This window comes from Erinaceus europaeus, chromosome 6 (genome assembly GCF_950295315.1).
Source record: "Erinaceus europaeus chromosome 6, mEriEur2.1, whole genome shotgun sequence".
Classification (NCBI taxonomy): domain Eukaryota; kingdom Metazoa; phylum Chordata; class Mammalia; order Eulipotyphla; family Erinaceidae; genus Erinaceus; species Erinaceus europaeus.
Window position 1 is genome coordinate 30,694,937 of NC_080167.1, and position 14,468 is coordinate 30,709,404.

Sequence of the window (14,468 nt, forward strand, 5' to 3'; positions counted from 1 at the left end):
TCCAGTGACGCAATCGGTTAGCGCACGGTACTTATACAGCCCCTCAGAGCACCCTCTAAAGATTTCTGTGAGATTCCATAGCTAATGACTCACCATCACTATCTTTATATTCATGGAATGATTCATTTATGCAAACTCCAAATAGTCTCAAATTTTTAAGGTTGGATTTGCATGTGTGTGGCAGACCACTTATCTTTGTTTCATATGATAGTCTTGCCTCCATTTAGAACCACTACACATGACTATAATGCATGGTCTTTACATATGCTACATGAATGGGAGGTTGGGCAGTGATGCACCCAGCTAAACGCACATAGTATTAAGTGCAAGGATCTGTGCAAGGACCTGGGTTATAGCCACCACTCCCCACCTACAGGGGAGATTCTTCACAAATGGTGAAGCAAGTCTATAGGTATCCATCTCTCTGTCTCCTTCTCTATCATCCCCTACCCTCTGGAAGCAAATAAATGGAAGAAAAAAAACTATGCACATAGTACTGAGCATATGATACATGAGTATATAATCTAACCACATTGGTTGGCATTGCATAATTTTGACTCTTAAAGACCTCTGATTTTAGCAAAGTGTATAAATATAAACATGCAGTCATGTATACACACAAACTCACTTACTCAGGATCCCATTATTTTAACTTTATATGAGCCTCAGAGGCTCTCACATGCAGAGAGTATTACTGTTCATAGGAAAATTCTAAATCTTATTTCAGGTCTTGACTCAGATGAAGAACTTGGGCTGCTCTGTCACCATACCTCCTATATAGGTGATTGTCTGGGCTTAACTGTGGGCTCTTGATAATCTGTAACTTTTTCTTTATATTTCATATGTCTGCACGTCTGCATGGTTATTCAAGCTTGGAGGATTGGGGACACACAATGGACATGTGTCCTGGCCACTGTATCTCCAGGATGATCTGCTGGTTTGGGAAGAGCTTGAGGAGAGTCTCTCTGCCTGGTTCTTCATGTTATCATCCAACATCTTTCTTGGGATGTGGAAAGGAAAGCAAATTGGCTTTAGCAAATCCAGTATCTGCTAATTGTCCCCATGGCTGTGATAAGTACATGCCACACAGCGCAGAAGGACAGCCAATCTTAATGCTTTCTGATTGTCAGCATTTTGCCTGAGTTTGTTTTCCTTTGTCTTGTTTAAAATGGTATCTGATTGGGGGAGGGTGTTATTTGGTACTAAATTGATTTATTGCCTTACAACTATTGCTTATCCTTCTTTTTGTTTCCCCTCCCCAGACCAGAGAGTGGCATCCTTTTGTACCCTGACAGATATGCAACATGGGCAGGACTTGGAAGGAACCGAGGAGCTGCCTTTGTGTGTTGATTCAGGAAATGGCAAAGATTTCATGGATTCCACTGGGTATGTGAGCTCCTGCAGATTCCTCCCTCCAGCCATCCCATACTCCAGTGACTAACAGGGATTCAGCTAATTTGTTTCCACTCCAGCATCCAGAGATGGAACTGAGTGGGACTGACTCTGCTTGTGTCCTGCTAGAATGAATTGTGCTTGGCATCATAACTGCTTCACATGGACATTTCCTGCTACAGTGCTAAAGATCACTTATAGAAAGAAGGATGGGTCCCGAGATCAGTGTGTGCTGCCTATTAATTGTAACAGCACCAGACAAGAACATCTGCAGTGCTGATCTGCCTTTTACTCAAGTGTTTGGATAAAGAACCATCTCTTCCCTAAGTCCTTGATATGAATATCATTGTGTCTTTATCCCTGCCACCCATTCCTAATCCCAACTTTTACATAAACTGAGTTAATATTAACTGTCATATATATCTTGGCAATGAGCTTCAGGTTATTTTCTTAACAAAGAAAGGCCCGTCAGAGATCTTGAACTTCTGTTTGATACCTAGGATTTCATTCTGGTCTATCCGCTCTCAATTAGATGCATTTAGATCATTTGTCTTTTACTTTCTAAAAACATATATGATTGTGGAAATTCTGAATCCCTTTTTTATTGTTATTATTTTATTTCTGTGTGGAGTTCAGACCTTGGACTGGCATGATTTCATTGCTCCCAGATTGACTTTTTCATTCAGATAGAGACCAAGAGATGGGAAGAGACACCACAGCACTGGATTTTCCCCTGATGCAGCAGTACTCCTGTATACCTATGTAGTGTCAATATCAAACCTGGGCCACACTCATGGCAAGGGTAGTGCCCACACATCTCTTGACTCTGAATCCTTTTTGAAATCGAGGTGGAGAGTGGAGGGGCAGGGGCTCTTGAAAAGGGCAGTTTTCCACCAAAGTAGAAATATGTTCACTTTTCAAATCTTCATGTTATTACTTATTTCTTTGTTGAGTTCTAAGCACATGAGATGATTTTGTGTTTTGTGAATGCAACAAAATGCTGAATGAAATTTCTTAACTATCAATACACCTTTAAATCTTTCTAATTCTATCCTTATTTTCTAGGGAGCGCTCTCCATCAACCCTGACTGGTAAAGTCAACCAGCTGGAATTAATCCTCCGACAACTGCAGACTGATCTTCGGAAGGTAAAGCAACCTATTGGGAAGTCCGTAATCAGAACTCTTTTTTTTTTTAACATAGTCAACCCCTATTTTAAACAAAAATAAAAAGATCTAGGAAAGATAACTGTACTAATCAAAACTCAACAATAAATGGAGACAGATTCTTGAGCCATGATCCTGTTTTCTGACCTATAATATATTTTCATTTTAGAGAGGAGAGAGTGATACCACAGCATGGTGTTTTTTCTCTGGTGCTATAGCACATGTAGGGTCAAGGCTTAAAGCTAGGCTGTACACTTGGCAAGGCACACATCCTAAATGGTGATCTATCTATCTATCTATCTATCTATCATCTATCTATCTATCTACCTATCTATCATCTATCTATCTCTCCTATCTTTTTTTACCCTTCTTTTAAAATTTTATTGTCTTTATTTGTTTATTGGATATAGACAGCCAGAAATCAAGAGGAATGATAGGGAAAAAGATACCTGCAGCCCAGCTTCACCACTTGTGAAGCTTTCCTCCTGCAGGTGGGAACTGGGGACTAGAACCTGGGTCCTTGCACACTGTAACATGTGCACTCAGCCAAGTGTGCCACCACCTGGCCCCTCTTTCCATCCCTCTCTCTTCCTGTCCCTTCTCTCCGCTTTCCCCACCCCACCCTACCCCTCCCCTCCCTTCTTCTCCTGTTCTTCTTCTTCCTCCTCCTCTTCTTCTCCTTTTCCTTCTTCTCTGTCTCCTTTTTTTCTCTCTCTCCCCCTTTCTCTCCCTCTCCCTCCCCCTCTCCCTCTCCCTTCCCCCCTCTCTCCAATCCTACATATACACCCCTCACCTGTCTTAAGAGTAGTTGCTGCTAGTAAGCTTGGTCTTTCCAAGCCTGCTTTATGACCCTCAGAATTTCTACTCCATACATTGTTCTCTATTTGATCATAAAAGAAATCAAACAAATAATTGTCTTCGCAAAATTTTTCTAAGCTCTTATTTGATCATCAGTACTGCATTATATAGGACATGAATTGAATGTAGTAACTGGAGGGTAAGGTGGTGTCAGGCAGAGAGTTTTACTGTTGAAGAAGGGAAACATTTAAGCAGATGTGGAGACTGATGGAAATAATCCAATAGCAAAGGTATTTGTGGGGAAAGTGAGATAGCACTGCCCTGATCTTGTATAACAAGAGGAGCAGACCTTGGGAGAGTTTATTGTTACCAGAGAAGAGCTGAGAGTGTGCATGTACAGGTGTGATAGACCAGTCAGAGGTAGGCTGATAAGGTTGTCTTTTGATTGCTTCTTGTTTCTAATAATGACCTACGTATCCTCCAAAGGACTATATGAGTTTAAGGATCAAGGACAGCAGACAGTGTAAATGCACTGGTTTATGTAGTAGAATTGCCACATTTGAACTTGCAGTATAAATGAGTTATATGTGTTGGCAGAGCTGTGTGTTTTCTTCTGTTGGGATTACTAACTCTCACATTTTCCCAAAGTAGACATGTTTACCAATAAACAGAACTTTCAGAGCTCAAGTCAGTGAAGTCCTTGGCAAACTGGGATGGCTAATATCCCTGCCTCCAGCTATAGGTATAGAATATATAGACAGACTAAGCTGTGTGAAAAAAGATAGTATCATTACAAGGATTGTCAGTGGACAGTGCAAATAAGGTAAGATTGAAGGATTAGATGAATCATGGAAGAGTGGATACTGGAGGAAGTATTTTATTTAATTTTTTATTTATAAAAATGAAACACTGAATAAATAAATAAATAATAAATAAAAAGGAAACACTGACAAAAAACATAGAATAAGAGAGGTACAGTTCCACATGATTTCCACCACCAGTACTCTGTATCCCATTCCCTCCCTTAATATTTTTCCTATTTTTTATCTCTCTGGGAGTATGGACCCAGGATCATTATGGGGTATAGAAGGTAGAAGGTCTGGCTTCTGGAATTGCTTCGCCTGATGAACATGAGCTTTGGCAGGTGGATCCATACTCCCAGCCTGTCACTCTCTTTCCCTAGTGGGACAGGGCTTTGGGGAAGTGGGGCTTCAGGACACATTGGTGGGGTCATCTGCCCAGGGAATTCTGGTTGGCATCATGGTAGCATCTGGAACCTGTTGGCTGAATAAAAGTTAACATATAAAGCCAAACAAATTATTAGCTAATCATGAATCTAAAGGCTGGAATATTGCAGATGAAGATTTGAAGTCTCCGTTTTGTAGATAATTAGTAGGCCTATTTTAGTTATAGTCCAAAGGGTCCATGACTATACTAGCTTTTTTGTTTGTTTTTTTCTGAGCCTGACATCTGATATGCAGTTGGATCCAAGTTATTATCTAGGGAGATGATGTCATGGCTAGAAAAAAGGCCAGAAAGCTGGATCAAGGAAGAGAGTAGCTCCCAAATATGGGAAAGGTGTATGAATATTGTTGACTGTAAACCCCATTGATTTGATCTGGGGCCCATATTCAGCTTAGGAGCCTATAGATCTGAGCTTGCATTCTGCATCCCTATAGATCTGAGCTCGCATTCTGCGGTCATGAGTAGGAATGTTCCAAGCTGCCCCAATTTCAGGACCCATCTTTGAAGGAAGTATTTTTAAAATGCAAGAAGTAGAGATCAGAAAGTAGGAGCTTAAAGCATTTAGTTGTACACAGTTATCAGTAATAAAAAGTATAAAATATAGGGTTGAAAAATGTAAATTTCAGCATCACAGAGAGAAAGTAATGGAAAGACTGAATTGGGTGGAACATCTAAATGGATTTGAAATCTATCAACAAAGAATAAAAGTGAGCCATGCCTAGTATATCCCACTAATGTGAGAAGGAATGGAGAGATGGTAATTGCAGTGTGCCGACATGTTGTGACCTAATGTAATACATCTCAAAAGCACCCTTAATTTTAGAACCCTGTGTACTTCACAGTTTGGAAGAATACCTGTGCCCCCTTGTTTTTGAGGAAGACTCCCTGGATAGAGCATGAAGAAGAAAATTTCCAGAGTTTATAAGGTTTTTATGACAGTGGATTGGTCAGAAAAGGAGCCGAGGCATTGTAAAGATGGGAACATTTGAATTGCTGCAGAGTTTGGAGGGTGTTGTAAACCATATTGTAAATAAGAATTCTGGTGAAAGGGACTGACATACAGGTTGAACCTTTTGAACTAACTTAAGCATAGTTTGGTGTGAATGGGTAATCTGAGGTTGCTTCTTACAGAGAACTCAGTGAGTAGTTATTAGTCAAGTCACCTCTTAGGACTGATGTCTTTTAGTTTATTAATAACCTAGGAGGTATTGGGAATCATAAAATCCAAGTAACACAAAGTACTCTGTCAGATATGCCAAGACTTTTAAAAACGTATTTTGAGAAGGCCAAGGTCACCAGCTCAGCCCACACAGCAATCCCACCAACTTTGTAAGTAGTTTTTGATGGTTTTAGTGGTAAACTTAGATTGCTTAAAAAAGACTAATTGTTATAATCTAACTATGATCACTTTCTCCTTTTGGAACAGGGTACGCCTTTCAGCATTTAACTGAAATTCATGCCATAATTTTTTGTTACTGAATTTTGGAAACTACGTGAACCCTTTGAAAAATCTCTTACTATTTTTACATCATTTTAATGACAAACTTTATGAAAATTGGTTGCTGTGGGAAAGCTCTGAAATGAAATAAAAGACCTAAATTTTAGCTTTATTGTTAACCTAACAGTGATGCCGATGTCAGTCTCATAAAGTTCAGTTAGCAAACTGCATTCATCAAGGGACATTACTTTCATCCTTTCTCACCCCCCCCCCCCGTTTATTTTCCAAGGCGAGGGTTGTAGAACATAATATAAACTATGGTGGATAACTTTCTATATAGCAGCTGTCTTGATGTCCATGGGGAGCAAAGTAGAATGAAAGAAAACCTTATATTGAATAGCCCTCACCCACACACACATACATATCCCTTGATTTTTGACAAAATCCAGGAGCAAGAAAACCTATGAGTAAAGGTCCCACTCACATTCTCTAAATAAGTAAAACTGTGAAAAATAAGGATGAGGGATTCTTGCCCTACATCTTGGGAAGAGAATATGCATCAGTCATATCCATGACTCAGTTTGTTTCCACTCTCATCAGGAAAAACAGGACAAGGCAGTTCTCCAAGCTGAAGTGCAGCATCTGCGACAAGACAACATGAGGCTGCAGGAGGAGTCTCAGACAGCCACTGCTCAGCTGCGAAAATTCACAGAGTGGTTTTTTAACACTGTTGACAAAAAGTCATGACCACTTCATACCCATCCCATGAGGGACCCTGCAGAAATACCTGGTGTCCCATTGAAGTTACAAACATGTGGGTTTTAACTGTGCTTTCAGCCAATTGTAGATGTTTTTGCTCTTCCACTTTGTAGCACCATTCACCCCAGCAGGATAGGGAGCCACGACCTATTGTCGGTAGCCATCATGTGACAGTGGAGAGAAGACCATGTGAAGATGAATGTAACTCCCCTTGTCAAGATGAATGTAAACCGTGGTGTCAGCTTGTCCTTTGTTCTTTTGACTCTACCGAAATGGTGCTCTGGCATGGGCTTACCTCAAGAGGGAAGATAGTTGGTCTTATTTCCTATGTATCAGGTGACCTGGTAGGGATATTAAAGCAAGTTAGCTTAGTTAGGGCTTTAGTACTGTAAATTAAACATGAAAGCAAATAATCAGAAATATACTTTAATGTTAAAGGTGCTCTATTTTTTTGGATGTACAGTAGTTTTAACTCCACAGCCACATTATCATAGCAATAAGAGGCATAGTAAATATCTGGAAACAGAATGAAGCACTGAGAAGTTTAGCACTAGTTTGAATGCAGTTACTTTAGAGACTTATTTATTTGCAGGAACAAAAGGTGCCTGAATATTAACAGTGTTCTAATTTTCTTTTTAAAGATACATATGCCTTGTAAATGGCTGACTGAGTAGTCACTTCCACTCTTAGTTCACTTTTGTATAGTTAATGCTCTGCTGAAGAAAAAGAGTAAACTACTTCCTTACTGGCACTCTTCTGTATGCTTTGAGCCAGCAGAATCGTGTACAATGCCAAATTTGTTCTATCTTTGTACAGAAGCTTTGATGAAGTGTCTTGTATTTAACACCCTTATTTAAGCTTATTTAACCTTAAGTTGTTAATTTTATAAACTTTGATTTTACCTGCACTATAATGAGGACAGTGTAGGCACCAGCAAGTTCAGAGAAAACTGAGCTTGCCTTGGACAGAGGGAGGAGCAGAGCGGGAAACTCTAACAACTGGATGCTGCTAGTAACAAGTTGTTTGTATTGCTTTACCATTTTTAACTGTTCTATTTAAGATGGACATACATTTTTCTTTTTTTTAAATAAACATTTAAAATAGTCCACAAAAGTAGTGGTGTTTTGGGGTGTGTAACAATTTATGATATAATGTGTCAACCTTCTGAATACATGTGAATTTAAGTCAGCTCATCTAAACTTTTAATGTGTATTAAATATTGTATAACCATCATCTTACTATAGTAGCTGCTGCATGGCAGACATATCTATAGTATTCACCCTTTGTGTTGGAGTCTGGCAAGACTAGAATAGTGGTACAAATTGTGTGGTAAAATAGTAGAAATTTGTGAAATAATCCAGAAAGGAAAACCTGTAAATTTGAATCAAATGTAATAACAGAAAGAAGACAAAATGTAAGCTGAAGTGGGAAGGGAAACACAGTAAAGGTACAAAGTTCTCCATGTGCTAAGAACAGAACCTTTAAAAAATTGGGAGGGAGCAAAGCAATGTCTAGAATTTACCATCAGCTGAATTTTCACCCATCAGCCTTCATCTGAGAGGTATGTGGAAACATGCTTATTCCTGTAGCAGATGTAGCCATAGTCTGCATTAGACTATTTTCTTCTTGACTAGGCCCTCTCTGCATGATACAGGCCACCCTCCAGACTGCATGCAATAAATAAATTTGAATTTGAGGCAGTATAGACCAGGTAGATATGTCTACTTTTTATTTTTCCTACTATGTGCACTGCATATGCAAGAAGATGAAGGATTAACCATGATCAAAAATGATCAGGCACTATCTTCTCACTATCATCATAACTGAGTGTAAGGAGACATATGAGATCATTTTGGCATGTGACAGACAGAAACAGAGTACCTAGGATGGGGGCTCTTAAATAATTATTAAATTAAATGACACTGTTTGAATAGTTACAATGTGCAAAGCCCTTTGTAATCTCCACAGTATGTAATTATTTTCACAGTAAAAATGAGGAATTGAGACATAGACTGCACTCAAGCAGACCTCCACAAGTAGGTTACTTCTGAAGATGGAGAGAGGGAGCTCCAGTGGCACAATTGGTTAGCATGCAGTACCTATATAAAGATGGAGAGAGGAGAACAGACAGTAGAAACTGGACAGGTGGCAGTCGCACACCCAGTAGAGTTCACACATTATCTTGCATAAGGACCCAGATTTAAGTCTGTTTGACTCCCCCTCTCTCCCTCCCTCTCCCTCTTCCTCTCTCTCTCTCCTTCTCTCTAGCAAAAAAAAAAAAAAAATGGCTAAGATTGTTCTAAACTGAGAAAACACAGTTCAAAGACCTAAATATATAAGAAGTTTGTTCTAAAAGTCAATAGGAATCTGCTGAAGCAGGAAAGTAACATAATTTGGCCCGTATTTTAGAAGAACAATTCTAAAAATTGATCATAAAGAGCAGGTGTCTGCAAACTTACTCTATGAAGGGCATATAGTAGATCCTTTTGCATTTCAAAGTCACATGCTGTCTCTCTCACATATTTTTATATTTAGATTTACTGTTTTTTAAAGCTAAAAAAAAAAGTCATGTTTAGCTTGCAGTATACCCACTAACATGGTTAACCAATCCTATGCATAAGTAGAAAAGGAAAATGAGTGTAAGTGAGAGATGGTGCTGGGAGAGATCACTGAAGCACAGAAGCCTGAAAGAAGTAGGTGGTGACACTTGAGATTGTATTTGTGGATAGAACCACTGATGAGACAGAGACAGAAGGAAAAGATTTGATTTAGAAATGAACCCTAAACTTCAGAGAAATGTATGAACCACATACTTGTCAGTGCTCCATAAATACTTCTTGTCTGCCATAAAAGTGTAGCAATAAAAAGTGGTTTCCTGACCAGGTCTGGAATGCTGCTCATCTGCATTGTTGAGCAGAGCAGAGGTATATTTGCTTTAGAGAACAACTGAACAAATGAAAAGATTTACAATTAATGTAGTTTAGAATAAATCAAATCTGGTCATAATCTGAGGTACCTTTCCTTCCTAAGTCCTACCTATGGACAAAATCAGAAGGTGCTTTTTTGAAGAAGTATTTTTCAGCCTATACAATTAAAAAAAGAAGAGAGGGAGGGAGGGGCAAATCTCATATAGGCAACCTCCAAAGGGCCGTATCAAAGAACATGGCCCAATGATTTAGACCTGCTGCAGAAAGTTCCTTGTTACCCTCTTAAAATACAGGTGGTTTGGGCGGTGGCGCAGTGCGTTAAGCGCATGTGGCGCAAAGCGCAAGGACCGGCATAAGGATCCAGGTTCAAGCCCCCGGCTCCCCACCTGCAGGGGAGTCGCTTCACAGGCTCTGAAGGAAGTCTGCAGGTGTCTATCTTTCTCTCCCCCTCTCTGTCTTCCCCGCTTCTCTCCATTTCTCTCTGTCCTATCCAACAACGAACAACATCAACAATGGCAATAATAGTAACCACAACAAGGCTACAACAACAAGGGCAACAAAAGGGGGAAAAAATGGTCTCCAGGAGCGGTGAATTCATGGTGCAGGCACCGAGCCCAGCAATAACCCTGGAGAAAAAAAAAAGTTAAAAAAATATACAGGTGGTTCTGATAACATTTTGGTAACATTTTGGTTTTTTTAGTAAGGACGTGTAGATACAAACTAATTAGTTATTGGAATATGTCCACTAAAATGATTATTGTGGAATAATATCAAATAGTATTTTGCTAACCATATGGAGTGATCTATTATGTATTAAGGCCATCTAGTATGTGACAAATTTAATTTGCATATTAGAGGCTTTGCTGCTATTTTCTGTATCAGGGAGCAGGTTTGTCATTAAAAATGCATTACATTTGGGGTGTGGAGGAAGCATAACAATACAGTTTTGCCTTTACTGATATCACAGTTATCTTGCAGAAAACCAGGAGTCTCCATTCAAAACTATGAAGCCATAAACTATAGCTTCTTGAAAAAAGATGTATTTCTTCACAAAGAATGCTAACTATGGTCAACTGTGGAGTACCTGAATATTAAAATCCAGTTTTTTGCTTTTTGTGCAAAATACTATCTTAAGAATCCCAGAAATTTGGTGAAGAGAAAGAACTTTCATAAAATGTAGGCAAATCAATCAGTTAATTCTAGTTTTGAGGAAGCTGTCAATATAACCTTTTGAAAAACTGACCCTACTCTTTTTCCAACCAGATGGAAAATATGCTATGAGAAATAATTTGCCATCTGTGGGAAAGCCACCCTCTTTACTACAACAGTTGTCATGAAGTACATTTACACAAACATTTAATATTTTTTTTATTTTTAGTGTTCCAGCATTAGTTTACAAAATTATAAGATATCTGAGGTATAGTTTCACACCCATATATGCGTATGTACACTCTCCCCTCTGATAACTGTCAAACTTTTACAAGATCTATGAGACAGTTTGACAACCTTTTTTTTTTCCTTTTGCGAGTTCACGTGTTTTAGTCACCTATAATATATAGTCCTCATATGAGTGAAACCATCTGGTAGTTGTTATTCCCCTCCTTATTTCATTAGTCACCTCCAGTTCCATCCATTTTGTCCCCAAAATTATATAATAACATCTGTGTTGATTGTACAAACATTTCTAAGAGACAAAAGTCCACCTACCACTTTGAATCCCAATTTGTGGAAATTATTAAGTGATCTCAAATCTTCTGAAATCACGACAAGTGTTTATTAAAATTGTTCAAGTTGAGGAGAAAGTGATAGGGATTTTTATTCCGATACTCTGCTCCTTTGAATTAATATTAGAAAAAAATGTAAAGTAAATGTAAAAATGTAAGTAAATTTCATTTTACAAGTATTGTGAAAAGTGTACTTAAAATTTTAAGACCCTCTCACTAAGTCTAATGCAAATAGTTCAAGCATGCCACTCATTAGCTTAAAAGAATGTAGATAGAGTTGACAAGGTTTAAGTCAGTACCTGCCTAGAGGTATCTGTTTATAGTTCACAGTAGGGTTTGGGTTGGTGGTGGGGGAGAAGATAAGCAATCTACCCAGATCCAAAGAATTCTTAGGCTTGTGACCCATGACCTCCAAATTAACCCACAGACCAATAGACTTAATAGAAACTAGGCAGAAAGTTTGACACAAAGAAAGTCATGAATTTTTATAAGATTTAAATTTACATCAGTAGCGTTTTAAGATACTTAAAAAGAGTCCTCTGACTCAGGCAGAAGTTGAAAAACAAGATCAGAAGAGAAAACACAAGTAGAACCTGAACTGGAATTGGCGTATTGTACCAAAGTAAAAGACTGGGGTGGGTGGTGGGGAGAATACAGGTCCAAAAAGGATGACAGAGGACCTAGTGGGGGTTGTATTGTTATATGGAAAACTGGGAAATGTTATGCATGTACAAACTATTGTATTTACTGTTGAATGTAAAACATTAATTCCTCAATAAAGAAATTTTTTAAAAATGAAAAAGAAAGAAAGCAATGAAAAGGCCATGAGACACCTTGAGTGACAGTACCCAGCAGGCTGGTGACCAGGTAAGGGGAGGCAAAAAAAAAAAAAAAAGAGTCCTCTGAGTCCTTGGTTTCAAAGTATTGTCAGAAAATGTATTGTCTTAGATTTTTTTTCAAGGTTTTGTACAATTACTATACATATCCTGAAAAAATGCTACATCTGTTTTCCAATCATTATACCAGAGACCTGCCTAAAATGTGCAAGACAACTTGGTTTTGCAAAAGAACATAAGAAAAATAATCAGGTCCCTTGACATATAGATATCTTCATGTATACATAGCATGTATTTATACATGTATTAATATAATGTATTTATCATGAGTTATTGAAGAACAAATGTAAGGGCTAGTCTACCAATGCCCTGGACATGGATTCCCATCAATCAAGCTGTTAGACACTGGTGTTTGAAGTTTTGCTGTTTTAACATCAGCTGTTTTCCCAGCCTGCCCATATCCAACAAAAATGTGCAAGAGGGGGGGAATGGTAGATTTTTAGCAAATGATCTGCCTTGACTAAATCTGTGATGGCTCAGAAAGAAGAGCTATAAATACACATCTGCTGATAAAGATTGCATACCCTGGCAAAGTCTCCCTTTATAACTGTATACAACATAAATTGAGTCTGAGCATCTGGGTCTCTGCTCTTCTTCCCCGTGACCATAATTGTTAATAGCAAACCAAGCAGGATCTAGCTGAATGCTCCATTATAATTAAACATGGCAGTCATGTGCTTTTCTAGGATCTTATTAAACACCTTATGAAGTCATTATTGAATCCCATCTGGGCTGAGAACTTGCTAAAACCTAAAATCCCCACCTACATGAATATAGACTGGTCATACTGTATCACTTCAGTACTTTAGACCTCAAATAACATTGTTCATAAAGAGAAATGACAGTTTCCCATATCACGACACATAAATCAGTGGGATTAATCTCCCATTTCCTACCTAGTTCTGTTTCATTGTTACTCTTTTCTTCAAACTATTTTTTTTATTTGTGATTACAAGTGGATTACAAGACTGTAAGGTTACAGGGTATACCACATCATACCTTACCACTAAAGTTTTGTGCCCCCAACCTCTCAAAGATAACCAACACAGTATTCATAAAGTCTTAGAGACTGCTTCTGGGTTTGTTTGTTTGTTTGTTTGTTTGTTTTTGGTTTAGGTTTTTTTGTTTTACTTTTTTAAAAACACTTGTTCAAAAGAACCCCTATGTTCATAGCTACATTATTCACAATAGTCAAACAGTAGAGTCAGTTCAAATGCCCATCAACAAATGACTAGATGAAGTAGTTATGGGATATGTACTCCATGAAATACTACTCTGCAATAAAAAGATAAGATGATGTGTCCTTTGGGACAAAACCAGTGGAACTTGAGATGACTATGCTTAGTGAAATAAGTAAAGAGATGAATGACAACTACAAGATGCCTGGGGCCAGCCCGTATGGCGGTGCCTGTGCCAACAAGATGGTTTCTCTCATAAGAAATCTAGAGAACCTAGATTTCTAACTCATTGTTAAACTATCTGAAAGTCGTTGTTTAGTCAACATCATCTTAAAACTATTTCACTTCTAAAAGACTATGAGAGTTGACCCACTGTTACAGTAGTGGCACATTGGGAGTAGCGGGCATAATGGGAGGTCCTGATTCTGAGTGGAAACAGATTGGCATATGCAGGAACCACAACTTACATTAATTCCATTGTTGAGATGAGCTCTGGAATCAAATGATTCTCTGTAATTTAGCATGTTCTCCTTTACTTTAAGAGAATTGCCTCAAGTGGTTTTCTCTGACAGGTAAAATTGAACAAAGCTTGACTTTCCTACTTGCTTGTTGTCTCATTCTTTACATGAGTATTATTCCTGCCAGTGGCACTTATTTCCAAATTTTTGTTTAAATACTAAATAACAGTGCAACCATATATAGAAATATGGCTGTAAGATTCATACCTTCATTTTCCCAGAGACATAGTTTGGATGCATAAATTAAGTTCTGCAATATAAATACTTTGTAGAAATGGATACATACATTAAATTTACATATTATTTACATACGTACATAGATGTATATATTCTTTCGTTTTCTTCTTTTGCCTCCATGGTTGTCGCTGAGGCTCAGTGCCAGCACTATGAATCCACTGCTCTTGGCGGACATTTCTTCATTTTTATTG

At 38.3% G+C, this 14,468-nt stretch overlaps 1 protein-coding gene across 8 annotated transcripts in view; it reads left to right on the forward strand.

The window, feature by feature from the left end:
- The window catches only part of SIPA1L2 (signal induced proliferation associated 1 like 2), a 298,020-nt gene extending 289,990 nt beyond the window's left edge, over window positions 1-8,030 (forward strand). For 4 of the 8 annotated variants that reach the window (XM_007536224.3, XM_060191987.1, XM_060191985.1 and 1 more), the window contains 4 exons: window positions 728-781; window positions 1,263-1,386; window positions 2,458-2,539; window positions 6,639-8,030. In XM_007536224.3, coding sequence (XP_007536286.2) covers window positions 728-781; window positions 1,263-1,386; window positions 2,458-2,539; window positions 6,639-6,785 — 407 coding nt within the window. In that variant the 3' untranslated portion in view covers window positions 6,786-8,030. Of the gene's footprint in view, window positions 1-727; window positions 782-1,262; window positions 1,387-2,457; window positions 2,540-5,442 lie in introns of all 8 variants that reach the window. The other 4 variants (XM_060191984.1, XM_060191988.1, XR_009550211.1 and 1 more) reach the window with 3 other exon arrangements.
- The last annotated feature ends 6,438 nt before the right edge of the window (window positions 8,031-14,468 follow it).